This window comes from Anopheles funestus, chromosome 2RL (genome assembly GCF_943734845.2).
Source record: "Anopheles funestus chromosome 2RL, idAnoFuneDA-416_04, whole genome shotgun sequence".
NCBI lineage: Eukaryota > Metazoa > Arthropoda > Insecta > Diptera > Culicidae > Anopheles > Anopheles funestus.
Window position 1 is genome coordinate 17,470,932 of NC_064598.1, and position 17,659 is coordinate 17,488,590.

General features: G+C 41.2%; 1 protein-coding gene across 12 annotated transcripts in view; it reads right to left on the reverse strand.

Moving 5' to 3' along the window:
* LOC125763853 (uncharacterized) overlaps positions 1-17,616 on the reverse strand; it is a 36,417-nt gene extending 18,801 nt beyond the window's left edge. For 6 of the 12 annotated variants that reach the window (XR_007418411.1, XM_049427483.1, XM_049427482.1 and 3 more), the window contains exons 1-3: positions 3,280-13,905; positions 998-1,612; positions 671-870 (exon numbers count right to left, since the gene is read on the reverse strand). Coding sequence is in view for 11 of the 12 variants with exons in the window: in XM_049427483.1 (XP_049283440.1) it covers positions 671-870; positions 998-1,152 (355 nt within the window). In the remaining variant the exon portion in view is untranslated. Of the gene's footprint in view, positions 1-670; positions 871-997; positions 1,613-3,279; positions 13,906-16,154; positions 16,406-17,349 lie in introns of those variants that run through there. The other 6 variants (XM_049427476.1, XM_049427474.1, XM_049427477.1 and 3 more) reach the window with 6 other exon arrangements.
* Between the last annotated feature and the right edge of the window lie 43 nt (positions 17,617-17,659).

Genomic DNA, 17,659 nt, shown 5'->3' on the forward strand with positions numbered 1-17,659 from the left:
TGATTAATGCGTGCAAAGGGTAAACAAATATGTAAATAAATTTAGTCTTGATAGACGACAGTAACTGATGCTATTCGTAAATAGTTGGATAAATCATCAAGAATTCCAGTTTTTCTACAATATGACCTTCATACAGCTAAATTAATATGAATACTGCAAATCATACTTAGTATTCATAGATATCTTTCGAAAATCTTCATAATAGAGATACAGTCATTTTCATCCAGTTCATAAAGAATTCATGAGTCTGAAAAGACTTCCATTTAGCGTATCTGCCCATTTTCATTATATCGAAAATTGTCCCACCAAAAAAAAAATCCATCACCATACAATCTTTTAATCAAACTAAAGCCTTATATAACAACCAAAATGAATTGGCCGTCGGTGAAACATTCCAAAATCCAACCAATCTCTCGTTATCTCTACTAATCACAGCTAGGCCATTCGGTGTCGCCTAGCTCCGTACCGGCGAAGCCTGGTAAAATTAATTCCATTTCCTTCTGCTATAATTTGCCGCAAGGCTGCCGGGCTTATACTGTGCCAACGCGCACACACCAGGTGACTATAATATCGAGCAGACAAACACCAACGAAAAAAAAATCCTATTTCCATTATATGATGGAGGCGCATGGTGGCTTGTACCGCGCACAGGTGTGCAGATGCAACGTACCTTCGTAAATGTGTATTATGTTGGGATGCTGGACGGAGCTCATAATCTGTACCTCGCGCCGTATCCGAATGAGATCAGCTTCCGTTTCTATTTTGCTCTTCTTGATCGTTTTGATGGCTACCTCCTGACCAGTTTCCTTGTTGATACCGAGCTGCACCTTGCCGTATGTGCCTTGGCCGAGCTTTTTTATTATGTCAAATCTATGGAAGATAGAAGATGGAAATGTAAGCAGGGACAAATAAAACAACGCATTCCGAGAATTAGTTCCCAATTCAGGGAAGCGTTGTTGAGGTCTAGTTTTTTTTGTGCTGTTTCCCCCGAACTAACCTTTGACGAAGTTTTTTCCTATGATTGTTCATCTTCACCGCACCGGTATTCTCTATGCCGCTCATAATGTTCTCTATCGTTGCCTTCTGTGGAGGGAACTGTTGCGGCGACGGAGGCATCGCCTCGCCGCCTTCCACCTGCTCGCCTATCACCATTTTGTACGCTGTGCCACTATTTTGTTGCTAATCGTTAAATCACTCACATACAATCACATACACATTCAAACACGCGGACAAACAGGAAGCGCAGATTTTATTTTGTTTTATCCTCTTTTTTATCTCTCTCCCTTTTTTCTCTGTGTCCTATGTCCTGTGCGGGAAAGCAGTCTAATGGTACGGTTTCCAGCTGGTTGTTTTTTTTTTGGGGGAGCGTGAGGAACCGTTCCGGGTTTACCGCTATAATTGTTGCGGTTGTTTTGGGCTGTGCTGTGGGCTTAACTTAAATTGAAACTTTCACCCGAGATTTTCGGCGACGGTGAAACACTACAGCGTGTGTTTTCTGTTTCATAAATACACGCACACCCCGCGGTACACACGGAAATAGGACGTTATGTATAAAAAAAAACTACTGTACAAACTGCCTTTTGCGAGGGCAATGTTATCCTAGTACTAAAAACTGAAAGGGAATGAAAAAGGTAAAATTTATTTAATATAAAGAAAAATTCGTTGAGCTCACAATATAATTCTTTTTTAAATTTAATCAGCAATTTTTTTCACTACAAAAGTTTTTTAACATGTTGCACTTGTTAATGGCCGTTCATATTGTTCACTAAATATCTTCGACTTTTATATTGCTTTTATGTTCCATTTTTCCACATTTTTTATAACTTATTTTATCACTTCACTATTATTCATATTTTTTTGTAAACTGTTATTTACAACAAAAATCAATTCCACTTCCTTTTTTAGCGGTGACCCAATCAACCTTCAAGGGATATTTCCATTTTAACTTTCCCGATTCGCTTTGATATGCAAGCAGTGCCCATTGCATATATTAATTTCACTTTGTCATATCCGAATTCACCGACGAGCTCACATTTTTCTCGATCGATGAAGAATGGAATTTTTTCCTCTCTCTCTCTTTCTCTCCTCCCTGTACTGTACATGATGCATCTGCCGTCTACTAGCAAGGACAAACTAATTATGACCGCTTTTCAAAATCTGTCAACCGTTGCGCAAAGCACATTTCACAATTTATTGAAGATCGATTCCGGTGAACAAATTAGCTTGTTTCGTTTCTTTCACTCCTTGTGCAGTTTTGGTTTTGTAGACGGAAGATATAAAAAAAACATCTTTAACATGATCGATTAAATATGTCGTTTTATCCGCAGCACACACACACACACCTTCTCCACCTTTTGAATACGTTCCAGCAGCAGAAGTCCTAGTGACAGTCGGAGAAATTTACGACCAAGTCGTATTTCGTTTAAGTGCCAGCTCTTGTGAGAATGCGATTCGCAGTCAGGGCCGTGGTTCACACACAATCGGGTTCCCTAACCGCACAGAAACCAACAAAAAAAATCGCAGGAAAGCGGCGCATAAGACGATGGCGAGACGAAACTAGGCTTAAAATTCGTCCACACGACCAACGAAAAATGACGCCCGAGCGAGAAGAGCGATACCGATGGGTTAAATGTATTGCACGGTGCCGCGTGCCCCTAGTGTTACTAAGTAAGGGTATAAATAGATCCGTTTCATCGCTTTCGTCGATGAGCTTTTGCGTGACCGTCGCGACGTTGGACGACCATCTTCTCGAAATCTGTCGGCAGAGTCTACTGCCGTTGAGGACAGGAGGGGAGGGCAAAACACACCCTCGGAACATGCTTCTGGTTGCCTGCTTTTGCTGATCGCTTTTCTTCCCCCTTTCCGTCCGTCAATGGTTTTCCGACACGCACACGAACGAAATCCCGGTGTGACATTCACCAAACGTAACCTCACTTATGCTAACAAAAAAAAAAGATGGAAGATATAGGACTACAAAAGTCACGCACACAGCGACATTGCTAATCCCATGGCAAAAAGGTGAAGAAGCAAAAATTGGAAGAAAAAAGTGAAATATTTTCATTTGGCAAACAACGGGCAGGCAAACAAATATGACTAGTCCGCCATTTTGCGACACGATCACGATCTCGTTCCGCTTGCGATGATCAGCACGAATTTCCGTGGTATCGGCCATGTATCCAGTGTGTTTCGTACAATAAATCCTTCAAGGTTTTATACATTTCCATACATTTCACAATTCAGTTTCACCTTTTAATGGTAAAGATTTGCTTAGACACTTACTAAAATACACCAATATTGATACCGATACCGAACTTCACACCAAGTGTGCCAAACCGCTAGCAATCCAATCCGATCCAAACTGGCGGAAAAACTTGTACCATGTTACGCTTGTGCTGCAAACTAAGCCCGTACGTATGGTCTCCCCAAGTCCCTTTCCTGGTACAGAATCGCTACGCTCTTTCATGCGTACGCCAAAGATGAGACCGGAGAAACGATCAAACATTGAAAATGGTGAGCGAAACTGTCGCTCATTTTCCAACGATCGGGGTAGCAATATAGTGCCAAAAGAAAAGTGCTGCTTCTCTGTCGCTCCAATCCTCTCATTCGAAACGATGAAAAGTGACTCGAACATCTCACTGAGTGGCTGAGGCGCCACAAACTAGAAACACATTTGTCACAGAAAGCAGAAGAGCGCTGAGATATTCACTTTATTACGCACACTTGCAGCACCAAACACACACACACACAGTGATCGTGATCGTGTGCGTGTAGTAAAGGGGGGTGTACTATTTTACTGCACAAAATATCGAGACGAAATAGGGACGAATTTTTTATCCTTCCAACTTTATTTTTATTACAGATTATTTAATCGATGAGTGGTGATAGGAAGCTGCTAAAAAAAACTTATGGGTGAAATGAAAGCCGCATTCAGTTTCAAGTTTTTTTTTGTTCGAAAGGTACATAAAAGCATATTCATCAAACATATTTTTGCATTGATTATTAGCTACCCCTTTTGATGGGAGAAAATAAAAGTATGAATATGTGTAATTAAAACCTTGTATTAAATGGCACAGTAATGGATGATTATAAAGATACATAGCAAAACAAACAAACAAAAAAAAAAACCCCGCACGCTCAGGCTCTAGAAGCATGTGTAATTATTTAAACTCAAACTCAGGCCACACATCATTCAAACACGTTTATATACGGCGCACATACGCATTGTAGAGTTCAATGGACGGTGCGAGAAGAAAGCGAAACGACGGGCCGGCAAGGCAAACAAGCAAAATAAAAAACCATCAACCGATGATCTTGTCTCGTCTCCGATCCTCGCTTGCTGTGGCATCATTCGACGCGACGGTCGCGACGGTACAATGTAAAAGGCAGGAATTTAAAACGCAATTTAATCTTTATCGTAGGCGTGTAGAGTACAAACAGCGAATAGTACACAGCACAGCACACACGATTTGACATGGTATATCGCTTATTGTGATGGTGTAAATCCTTGTTGTAGCAAAATGTTTTTAAAACACGGTACAATGCTAAAGCTGCCAACACACACGATCGCTTGTTGAATGTTAATATAATTTAACATTTCGATAATATTTCATCTCATTCGTATACTTTTGAAATAAATTATAGCGTTAAACAACGTATGAAATCCACTTTTGTATGTGTCGCTCTACTAAACACCATGCGTCTCCATCACATACATATCGCTTATTTCACTAAATAGAACGAGACATCATTTGGAAAACTTTCCCACCAACAGTTTGTTTAATGGCAGCAAAAAACCGTGTCCGGAAAACTATTTACAGCACAAAACTTTAGCAAAACCCGATCGCATTTTAAATTGTTTTTCATTCCACACAAAAACGACCAAAATGGGGAAACTATTGAAAGGGATTATTATTATGGAATGATAATTAAATTCAATTAATTAAGCATGAAAGCACAACTCAACTCGGTTCCAGGGGCTGGGTTGGGTTGGGATAATTTTCTAACGATAATACATATATGTTGGAAAGTTTTCTGGCACGATGCCGATGTGTTTTTTTCTCTCTCTCTCTCTTCTGTTTGTTTTTAGCTGCGCTTGGGTTTCAATAATAAAATTAAACACTTCAAGCGAGAACGCATCGAAACTGTGCGGCGTGTGGTAAATATTAGTGTGCAAAACCACCGTTTATAAACTGATTTAAAGTTATTAAGCACACTTTTGAGGGAGATGAGAAGTTTTTGTGTGGGATTTTTCAAAACATTCATCGGCCATGTTTGTTCAGGTCGTTGTACATACTAAATCAAAACAATATGAACGTTAATGAGTTCGATTATGATCGACATCCATACACACACACACGAACACCTATTACACTGACCCAAATATCATGGACAACAATATCGTTCTGCTCATTAAAACATCATTAACCGACCACTTGTGCAAAAGAGTTCACCCGAACGAAGGGCGTTGGGAAATAAGAAGAGCAAGGCGAGACTCAAGTAGGTATTTGCCTATAATTTGGTCTCATTTTTCACGATCACACACATGCACGCGATCGCAAATGTTTGCATAGCGAAACCATTGCTTGAACTTAAAAATGTCCGATTGCATAATGATGTTAGAAAAAAAAAACCAGACCTACCACCCTTCGATTGTGTGTGAGCAGCAATATGTCCGTTGGTCGCGTAGTGTTGTGATTTTCTTTTTAACTCCTCTCCCGCCGCCTTTCCTTTTCCACCGTTCAACTCACAAACACACACGCCCCCAATGCGGATCATTGCTAGTAGCACCAATGTTTGAAAATCAAGTCCGTGTGCGGGTTTTTTTGTGTCTTCTTCTTCTTTCACTCCGCCTGGCAGGGAGCCCAATGTCGATGTCATTAGTGACGCGTGAGCATCACATGAAAAAGCTTTACGCGCGTGCACGCCACCATTCCTTGCATGATGCTTTTCTCTTGGTATTTTTTTTTAGTTTTACGCTTGAGCATCTGTTTTAATGGTAATGCGAATGGGTGCAGGTCACTCGCCTGGATGCTTCAAAAAACACCGGCGGATAGGACAGTAACAAACACAAAACAGTAAACAGTGATTATCGACTCGACTGAAACGAACCGACTGACAACCGACTGATAATGAAATTGTTTTTTGTTCTAGTAAGTAAAAGTAAACTTTTTCCTATCAAATTAATTAAAACCAAAACTGAAATTGATGTTTTGAGCTTTTTTAAAATGTTCTTCCAATAAACTCATTTGCGATGAAATGATGAAAATTTTAAATTCTTTCCTTATCTTCACAAACTCGTTACGCGTTGCCGTCGCGCACAAAGTCCAATTAATTTTCAAACGTTCGAGTAAATAATGATTTTGTTATGTAAACAGCTTCCGATTATCGTGAACCAAAGTCACCGCCGTCACCACGAACCCAGCAGCCTCAGGACATTAATTATTTTCCTATTTTTTCCCTCCGCCTCCGACTTCCCAGAGCCGAGCTTACAGACGGAGCTGATTCGACGGAAGATTTCGAATGCCGACACTACGGTGGCAACATTTTATACAAAATAACGCTTTGCCTGCACCTTGCCCCGTTGTGCAAACCGCACCATTACACACTCCCGGTGAGTGTGTCTCAAGGATACGATTCGCGCGAGTTCAGTTACAGCATTTGGCCAGCAAAGAAAGTAAAGCAAATATACAGAAGAGGGAACGAACAAAGACCGAAAAGAAGTTGTTGCCTCGTGCTCATCGGTCGTTCCAATTGGCTTTCGATATTCCAGCAAAAGCGTACATTCGGCCAAGGCCATCGCGGGACAGACGCAAACAACAAACAGATAAACAATCGAAACCTCCGTCCGTGGAAAGGCTTACGGTGCGGGACCAGCTGAACACCATCACCGCACAGTGGACCGGCTACGGTCGCTACCATCTGGAGTGAGACGCCATTGCTCCGAGAAACATGCCACAGTACGGGCAAATAAAGCAATCAGAGGATTGGTGGTGAAAATGGCGATGCTCTGGATCATTTTTTTTTTGGCTAAAAGATACACAAATGGAGTCGATTTTTGTTTGTTGGAAAATAATCACGCAAAAGAAGAAAAAAATATCAAATTTCATTAGAAAATTTGTTTTGTTCAATTAAAACATTCTAAGTTCAGGATAAAAAGCATAAAAAACGAATATCTTTTTAGACGTTATATGAAAATCTTTATCTTAGCAACGAATTAACTACAAAGACAAGATAACTGCATTTCGTAAAAGAAAAAATATAAATAGTTTTCATTCGCTGTGTGATTTTTAATTCAAACGCCTGGATGTATGCAACATAAAAAAATGTCGCTTAGTACATCTTCCAAAATTTTACATTACCTTAAAATATGGTGATTGCATACTTTCAGGGTCTAATAAGTAGATTTGATAACACACTTATGTAAATTAAATTTTTCTATTATTCATCTCAATGATTTTAAGTAAATAAAGAAAAAATCATTTCTGCACGAGCTGCCACTATACGTATTAACAATGAACCACCGTGCACAACAACCAGAATAGCAGCTTTAGTAGATCGAACAATCCGTAGGTTTTCGCTCACGAGCTGTTCGCCTACGCAAAATCAGCGCGGCCACATTCACCACAGCTGTCTGTCAAATGGCAACCGAATGTACAGACGAGAGACCATTTTGTGTGTGGAAGAGACGAAGAAGGGGACGCTAGCAGAGTTGCTAATAAGACATTAAAATTAATGGAGAAACATGTTTTGCAACAGCTTTTGTAAAGTAGGTAGTTAGTTACTATACTATTTGCTTTGTTTTGTCGTGTAATAAACACGAAAAGCAGCGCCATTACTCATTAACACTTTTAATGTGCTTAAACTCACTTTGTTCATAATTCTATCCTATCGATACCGGCACACAACATTCTGAAACAAAGCTTAATGCAACCGGAAGAGTAGGGGATTAGTAACGCTTAAATCCCCACACAATCAAACGGTTTTATTAGAACGATCGTAGCTCTTTTTTGCACTGCGAAGGAAACTGATAGCACAAAGCCAAACAGTGTGTCCGGGGAGGAAGGGATTTGCAAAATTTCATCAGCAAATAATTTTACCACTCGGAAGCAAAACTCCAACGTGGAATGTGGTTAAAAATGTGCTCCAACCCAACACACGAATGGGAACATGCGAACAGCACACAACACACTGGACCGCAATCAAGGGAAGGCGCACTGCATCAATATTTGCGTTTTTCCCTCGCCCGGTAGCACATCATCCTCGTCCGGGTGCTTTACTTTTCCGGATGCTTTTCCCTTTATTGGGAATGAATTTTTGCCCGAAACGATCGTCGTATAAGGTTGAGAAGCGTCAGCATTTTCCCCTTTTTTGTAGCCGGATGATGCAGGATGTGTGCCGAATAAGTTTCCACACTTACGAACTGCATACATCCGCTTATATACGGGTGAAAGCCATCATTACAGTGTAGGTAAACAGAATGGATGTTTATGGATGGATAAGTTGAAGAATAAAATACGCTAGAGAAAACATCCCAAAAGATTGCCAAATAACAAATAAAAGCTATGAGCCATGGTATAGGATGAAGGAGAGAATCCGTTTGACCTTTTTGGTAACCAGTTATCACACCAAGCCTGTGAATATTGGGTCAAAATATCGTATGATCTAACAACTAATATTATATCAATCTTCAGTGGAAACTCAAGAGATTCATGAATCTCCAAAGACCAAGGAATATCTAAAGATTAAAGATATTGTATCTCTCTTCTTTCTCTTATTTAAATATTCATGAATCTTCATGATAGAGATTCAGTGTCATTGTTTCGGTGTAAATATTCGTTCAGAATTCATGAATCTGGATTGTCTATCAAAAGATCCTAGCTCATCTGAATAAATAGCCTCGTAGCGATAGTATTCAGCCAAGTCATCCAACTATGTTTGAGTTATGTTTGAGTTAGGTATGCTGTAGCCGCTCTACACCTAAATTAATTTAACAAAATATTCAATCGTAAATGGATTTCAAATTACAATTAATTTTTTTGTATAAAAAAAAAGAATTCCAATCCTTCTTATGTAAACATTTCCTACCAAAATACCCTTAGCAGTCACAACTCGTTTCAATCATTTGCCTTCGAATCGAGTTAAGCGTAAGCTTGCATTTTAAATGCGAACAAAAAAAAAATGACAAGAAAAGCTTTCGTTTGCATTAGCTCGCAAAGGCAAAGGTCGACCCCGGTTCGTTTTGTTCAAGCGTGGAAAATTGCTTTTCACAAATGCGAAAGAACTGAATTGAGCCGGAACTGAGACACTTCGCAGCGAAATCCCCCGTCCTCGAAAAGAGGTTCGTAGCAGGGCAAGCGAATAGTGCAATAGTTTGCGGACAATGAAGGGAAGTGTACATTAGGGTGCTGGTGCTCGTACCGAACGATATCGGCTCGAAGGGATCCTTGTTCCTTTGCCCGTCCCAAGTGTACCGATAAGGCACGAACGGGTTGGAAGGCGGAAATGGAGCTGGAGCGAAGGGCAAACTGTGATACATAAACCCAGGGCTGTATGTAGTATCCGGACGCAAACCGGAGTACATGATGAAAGATCCACAAACAGTCAAGTGGTGGGATTTCTTCCTCGTCCCTGGGATGCAATTTCGTTGAAGAGCAAAGAAGAATGGTTTGGATGAAAGTGACTCCAGTTCCATCGGGTGCGATAGTTACAGGGGTGGAAAAGCTTTTCAATCATAATGGCAAAGGAGATGTATGTTATATAAATATACTTAAATAATTTATTTCAGCTAACATTACCCTCTTGAGCAAGAACATTAGAATATCGAGATTATAGACATAAAAAAGATTCCCAGCAATTTGCCGTGGGACTCTGGACAACTTTTGAGGAACGTTTCATACCTTCAATTATATTTTATTAAGAACATCTGGCCTGTATCATACAAACTTAGTTGTCGGGAGTTTGATTATTTTCACACACTATCTTCCAAATGGTCATTCCTGTTACATGATCTCCGATAAAGGGATGGCAAAAACTGTATCATTTTCATAGCTAGTTTTAAAGATTATTGGAAAAAAATGATTTGGGAAATATTATACAATTAAAGAGTTGAATTACTTAAAGTTTGCTCGTTAATCAAACTAGAAATATAATTCGACTATAATCAAAAACTAGTTGCTCATCCCTGATGTGGTGTATTCCAACGTCTAAATTGGGTTATCACTTTTCCTCGGAGGAAGAAAAGACTACAATCAAGTTCCATTCAAGCCACCAGCACACAATGGGTTGGTTAATGGCAATTTACGTGTTAATGCACCCGGTTTGTGTTATCAACCGTACACCTAGGCATCGATCGAGCAAGAAGCTGCTAGGATTCTAGAAAAAAAACCAGTGAAAGATTCCTCAATAATAATATTCTATTGTAAGTAAGAGAATTATTACACAAACCGACGAATCTTTATATTAAACCTTTTTTCCAAGCATTCTCTCATTACCAATTGCAACTTTATTTCCAATTCTTGCAAAGAATTGTAGCACATATAAAGAGCCCCCATAACATAACAACGCGACATAAACTCCGTACGCATTCGTACAAGAATTAATCAAATTAGTGCATTCATTGCATACTAAAAAAAACTGTAAATCTGACAAACACCTAATAAAACGTACTCCGCTTTCTATCCAACAAAGTTCATAAAATTCTTGTTAACAACGTTCCATATTACCGGAACTATTCTGCATTCATTGCTCATCCACCTCTCTGGCTGGTGTCTCCTATACGCCCATTCCCTACGCGCCGTGTGCGTCAATTGTCGGGAGGAGACGAATGAAAGTTTTTATTTAATTAGTTTTTATCGTTCACCATGCCATGCTGTTACGAGGCCGGTGTCTTCGCCGGGTATACCGGAGATCTGTGACAGGAGGAATGTCGTGGAAATTCATTTATAAAATGCACTACACGAAGGACAAATTATTCAAATCACACTCGATGATGTCGTGTCTCTCCCTCAACCGAACCGAAAGATTCGTCTATTGGTGTATGGTAATTTCATAAGAAAAACTGCTGTTCATATAGACTCGAAAGAAATGGTCGAGAAAAGTTTACGATCGAATCGAGAGTGGTTTTGTACATCGCTTCGGTTTATGGACAGTGTGTCGCCGGAACACTACACCTAAAAGGAGCAAGATTTCGACTCAATTATGAGTTCGTTATGGGTGGTATGCCGGCCCCAAGGGCACTTCCGATTTCAAACTGTGTGTTTTTTTGTTGAAAACCGTACAATGGACAGGACATTCAGCAAGATGGGTTTGGAATTTGGTCAGGGTTGCACAACATCGATTTTTTTGGCCATTTTTTCCATCCGCCACTCTTTTGCAGTCAAGTATCATTGAAAAAAAATGGTTTTGAAGGTTTCATTAGTAAGATTGTACTTTGTTACGCCTTTAAAAAAACATTTTTATAACTTTAAATTAAAAAAGGTTTAGAACATTTACTAAACTGCCCAATAGACGTTTAATACAATTTTTCTTGATCTTTAGACTTTAAGAATGTCCAGAAATCAACCCGATCTTCACATGGATTTTGATCCCGGGCCATGTTTACTCTCAAGCCGCACATTATCAATTTGACCACATCCAAGTCCCCATCCAGTATGATGCACAAAGAGTAACTTTAGTTGCTACTAAAAAAACACACAAAAAACACACGATCGAAGACAGACGAAGGCGTGTGTACGAGTAGATAAAGGCTACCAAAATTGATGGCAGTTTCCTTCCCCTTTTTGATAATGCTAATTAATTATTTGATTACCCACTTCTTTATCGTTTTTTTTTTCTTGTTCTTTCTTCTTCGAGTTTACCCTATCGTCTGGAATCAAGTGAAAAATCCATCCTATGGCTGACACCCCCACATGCGAACCGGGGTCATTATTTATCCGCTTAACGAGCGGCTTATCGGGCTTCCCAAACATTTGCTGGAACAACCGTTCGTACGATGGGATGCAGTTTTTCCAGCTAACCGGAACATGGACGAGTGTCCTTCATGCACGTTCCGCTTAACCAATGTAAGGCAGGCAAATCTCAAAACTCTTTCAGCCATGATTTTTCGCACCCACGCAAGACTAACTGATGAGAAGTGAAGAAAAACATTTTTCCCGTAAAAAAAAGAAGTATAATTTAAACGGACCTCTTCCCCTGATGTGTGTTTTCCCTTTTGCTTCTTCGCTTGTTGCACGTTTTTCTCACACAACTTCGGAAAAATCATCCGTAACGATTCGGGGACGTTTTGAAATTCCGGTAACACTGTACTGTGTGTTGGTGTGCGATTGTGGCCATGTCCGTGCACACTTGGAAACTTTGTTTTTGTGTTGTTTTTCTTTTCTCCTTTCTTGTTACCTTCTTTCCCCTGTTCCCATGTTTTTCCTTCCGCTGCGCGTGTTTAACAGTAGTCGCGTGCCGAAGCTTCCACCGGCGGTTAGTGGCGCTTTTCCCATTTTCTTCACCGATTTGCTTCTTCACTTCAAGTAGTGCACACTGCGATGAGAGAAACTTTTGTTTTTCCTCACTGATGGTGATGATGGGGTGCACTCACTATAGGTTCTTGCCTTTTCTTCGCGTTTATTTCTTACCGATCCCTATTTTGTATCGTTCATTGCAAAAGGAACCAACATTTTCTATCCCGTTTGCTCACGTACTGGCACACGTACACTCACACCAACACCATATACACATTAACACACCCAAAAACCGTCACACATCATTTGTACAGCGCCTCCCCGGATCTTTTTGGGGGCATATGAGTGTGCCCGGCCCTTTTTCCGACCATACACCAAAAGGGATTTTCCTTCACCATTTATACACATACACTCACACACGCAAGTTCCCGTAACGGTATTTCGATGCTTTTCCCGGTGTTTTAATCGCTTTTCACTTGCAGTGAGGCAAGTTTTCCTTTTCCCAGGCTCAAAATTTTCATTACCGTACGAAGCAAAAATTTACCGCTTAAAACTACACCGCAAGACGATGGCTCGCAACACCGTGCGTGTGTCGGTTCCTAGAGTGACACGCCACGAATAAACTACCAAATACCCGAACAGACCAAAACCGCCCGTGGTAGCCCCGTGGTGTGTGATCTGCACTGCTCGCGCTCGGTACGACGGTGCGCGACCGAGAACAACATTTCCAAAAATAAACGTCGAGAAAAATGGTTTTTCCCGATTTCCTGAAAATATTCGTGCCTGCGTTGCGTTCACACTACTACTGCCCGTTGGGGCCAGCGTATGTGCTGTGTCGAGAGATGCGTTTACTCTCATCCTCCCAGCTTACAAACTCACGCTCGACGATAGCTTTCTCACTCTTGCTTTCCACCAAGCGCACCAGCGCACGCAAACGCCAGTCTCAATCGGCAGTCGATCATCGGGTGTCATCGGATGGTGGGGCGATGGAAAATTGTGAGAGATATTTCGGTTTCGGTCGACCCTTTTTGGCTCACTAAACACATGGGGCGACACTGCATCCGAAACGGCTGTACTCCCAAACCCATCCTCTGTCCGTTGCATTGCTTCCCATTTTGGGTGATTTGGGTGGAAAATAAGGAAGAAAAGCTAGTGTAGCACACTGCCGTACGAACCATTGCTTCCAGTAAAGTTAATTATATTGCATTCTTTATCGGCGTAATGCTGGGGCACTTAATTACACAACCTTTTCGTTTTGCTTCTGTTCGCACTGCATTGAGGGGTTTGTGACAAAAGGCAACTTCATTTCCATTTTGAATGATTCTTGTCTTGAAATGTGATTCATTTCTTGCATCACTTCGTACAATCGTTTCCGCAGCACAGCGAGAAAGTTGAAGCTTATAGCGTGCAGATAAATAAAACGGTTCAAATCTCACATTTTTTTTAGTATTTAACTTTTGACCCCAAGCGACAGAGCAAGCGATATACGACGAGTTGAAATGTCATTTGCTCTACGGCTCACACACACATGTACATTTCAAGCGTTTAATCTATGTAGGCTGTTTGGTGCGCTAACGCAACTATTGTTTTGATGGTAGAATACGTTGGTTTTTCGGTTCCCACAGAAATGGTACAGAAACTATTACATTTATTTAGTTTTTTTTCTAGCCATTTGTGTAGTTGTTGCGTTTTATCAACAATTCCTGAAACAGTAGCGATTCAGATAATGGAGAAAATAAGTGCTAAATAGTCAAAAGTGTGCAAAAATCATTCCGATGCGTCGGCATCGGCAAAAGTGAGATGCACTGCATTCAAAAGATGTAATATTCTTCAGAATCAAAAACGAATTCATCCAGGAATGACCAGTGTGGTGGACGAAAATGTATACCTTCCCGAAATATATTCGCAAACCCGAAACAAATCACGGATAACATTCATTAACGATGGTAGAAAGTGCTTGCGTATCAGAAACGGTGGTGTGTGCGTTCACAGAAAAAAACTACAACGTCAGTACGACACGAAACAGTATTTTTTTTTCTATGGGTTCAAGAGATACGGTTGTATTGAAAAGACAGAAGGAAAGAAAAATAAATATGTTTTTACATTGTTTACCGTGTAACAAAAGTGTATACAATTATTCATTATTTAATACATATCTAACATTGGCAACTAAAAACACAATCGTTACACAATGTTTGCCATTTCGAGATTCAGGTTCGGTTATATTCATCAAACCCGAAATTAGTTTCAAATTCCTGCATTGAATTCAACGTTCATTCATCTTTTGAAATAATGTTGCAGCAGGCGTGCTTCTTCTTGTGTTGTGCGGTGCTCTTGCTTTGGAATATACAAACTGCTCATTTTCGTCACCCCTCTCTATGAAGCAGCGTATTGAAATCAATAAATGCATTAGAACCGACATGTAGGGCCTTTGATCAAATCCAATATGAAACACAAGATAGGAATATATAGAAAAAGTTTTAGTTAGAGTTAAAAATAACATAACAGGCGTAGGTGAAGGAGAATGAGGAAGCAGAGTGAGGAGCGTGAGAGTGAGCATAAGGGGTGGGGTGGGGATGAGTATATTTTTTTCTCATTTCGTCAAGTTTTGAACTCGACACTATAAACGTACAATATTCGTCGAAAAAGTACTTCCCTTCGACGTCGAAACGACGTCGTTTCGACGTCGGTTGCTAAGCGTTTTAAGCGTTTTTTGTCGGTTGGGACAGCTGCGCTCCTCACCGTTTAAAGTTTACTCTTCATTTCTCAACACGCACTCACACACATCTACTAATCTAGCGGCTCACTTTCGACTGATTTCTTTCTTGTCTCGCTTACTACGATCGGTACAACGACACACGTCGACAAATTACTACGGATTTATCAGGAATTTGCACATGTGTGTGCATTCTTATTCCACTACTATCTGTCAAAATCTACGAACACTTTCAACTTGGTTAGTAACTTGGTACCGATCAAACGAAAGAACGGAAAACGTTCACGCACGAGAACGCACTTTCCTACCCGTATACACGTAAAGCTACTAGGCTAGTGGTTTTGTTTCACCTATTTTGTGTGTCAACCGTGTTCATACCGTATGTGTGTTTCAGTGTAGGAGACACAGCGAAGCAGTAACTTCCCTGTGGCGATAGTTGGAGAACTCACGAGCCCGTGGGCGGACGCAGATATACGTGGTTTAGCTTTGCCAAGCTGAAGACACACCAAGAGCGGCGTAAACGGAGGTAAACGCACATACATGCTGGCTGCTGCGTAGGCATATATTTTTAGCACGAGCAACTCTTCTTCACTACACTTCCTGGCTGTGTACCCTCTGGCACTAGCGATCGTGTGATTCTACCATCCCATGTGCGCACGGCGATGAAGTGACGAATTTCGTCGTTTTTTTCCCCCAATTGCCGTACCGCCTGGTATCTGGTGCTAGATTTACAACACCACGTTTGGACGGGTTTTCCACGCCTGACGTACGCACGTGTGAGTGTTTCGATGAAGATCACTACCGAGAAATCGGGACAATCACACCAGACGTCCATAAAAGAACTGTTTATGAAAGAAACAACCTATCTCCACCCATTCAGTCTACGCTTTTCTACGCCTTGCGCCGATGAATTGGAAACATCCCCACAGCCCGTAGCGAGTAAGGGCAAAATCAATCAAAAACTCGATTCAAACATAGGGAAGACGTACACCACACACCACTGCACACCACAAAAAAAAAACAAACTGCATACACTAAAACTATTTCTGCTGAGCTGCTGATGATTGCTGGGCAAACGAAGAAACTAACGCGCGCGCATAGGTGTGTTTGTGTGTCTGCTTACTTCTTTTTGGTATGCAACTTGAAACACAAGCAGACTTCGTCGCCGGAAGCGCAACGACGGGCACACACGGCGTGCCGGGTATGTGAAATGAACTGAAAACTCCCAAATAATATCGGCACCCAGAACCGAACCATCCGCCCATCAGCAATACTGTCCGCGGGGGTGAGCTGATGATCTCACCACCTCTGATGCTGATGATGCACGCACAATAACGATGAGTGAGAGTGAGAGAAGCAGAAAAGGAATTTTTCAATCTGCGAGAATATATATTGCAAAAGTGTGACGAGCGAGCGGACAAACGACTTTGTTATCTGTGGTCAGAATTTTTTTGTAAGTTTTTCTAATGCTTCTGTAGTAGATATAGGAGATCATAATGGACTGTTATTTCTACAACACAATGCAAAATGTTCCGTTCAAACACATGGCACAGTATTCGCTTTCCATATAAAAATAAACATTTTGAAACATTAACAAAAAAGGTTTAATTCAAATCGTCCCATTGTGCAGGGTTGCTGAGAGAAGAAAAGAAAACACACGATGAGAGCGAGAGCGTAACACCCCTTCCTAAGTAAACGGGCGGAAGCAAGCGGAAACCGTGTGTGCATGGCGCCCAAAACATCCCCCTCGAGCGACCCTTCGCAATGCACTCTCCAATGACCAAACAAAACGGGGCTTGAAGGAGGGTTAAGGAACGTGATGACGCGTTGGCGGCGGATCGGTTGCGAAGGTAACCGAGCGACGGTGACACAGACAACAGTACCACCTGTCTCATTTCGTGCACTCCATTTCAGTCACTCGCACGCATTGCACGGATTGTCCTCGGAGAAACGCCTCCACACGGTTCAATTGCGAGAGGGTTGCTTACTCACTCGCCCCGGACTGACAACACTTTTGTCCATTGATGGTAGCATTTTCCTTATTTCCGATCGCTTCAACACGACCATGACGCACCAATGTTGCACCACAAACACACAATTAACATTTTTGTCCAGCTCGTTAAGCAATCATCTCTATTCCAGATGCGCTCTTACAATTGCTTATACGTCACGGATCACACTCACCCCTTACTGTTTCGGTCTGGTTCCGGTCTAGTCCTGGTCTGTTCTGTGAAGCAAGTTCGCGGAAGCATGCTTCACTTTCGCTGTAATTTAATTTCTCGCTCGCACACAAACACCTATACAAACTGTTCACCGACCGTCGCCTGCTTGAACCGTGGGGTAGTGAAAACGTAAACAAAAGAAACACACACCCCTTGCCTGCCCTAAAACATTGCCCTAGCTATCACAGTGTGCCGGTTTGATGTTTGCGCTGTGCGCACTTGCGAGTCTATTGGTTTTCACATATTGTTTTTGTACTACGTTTTGTGCAGTT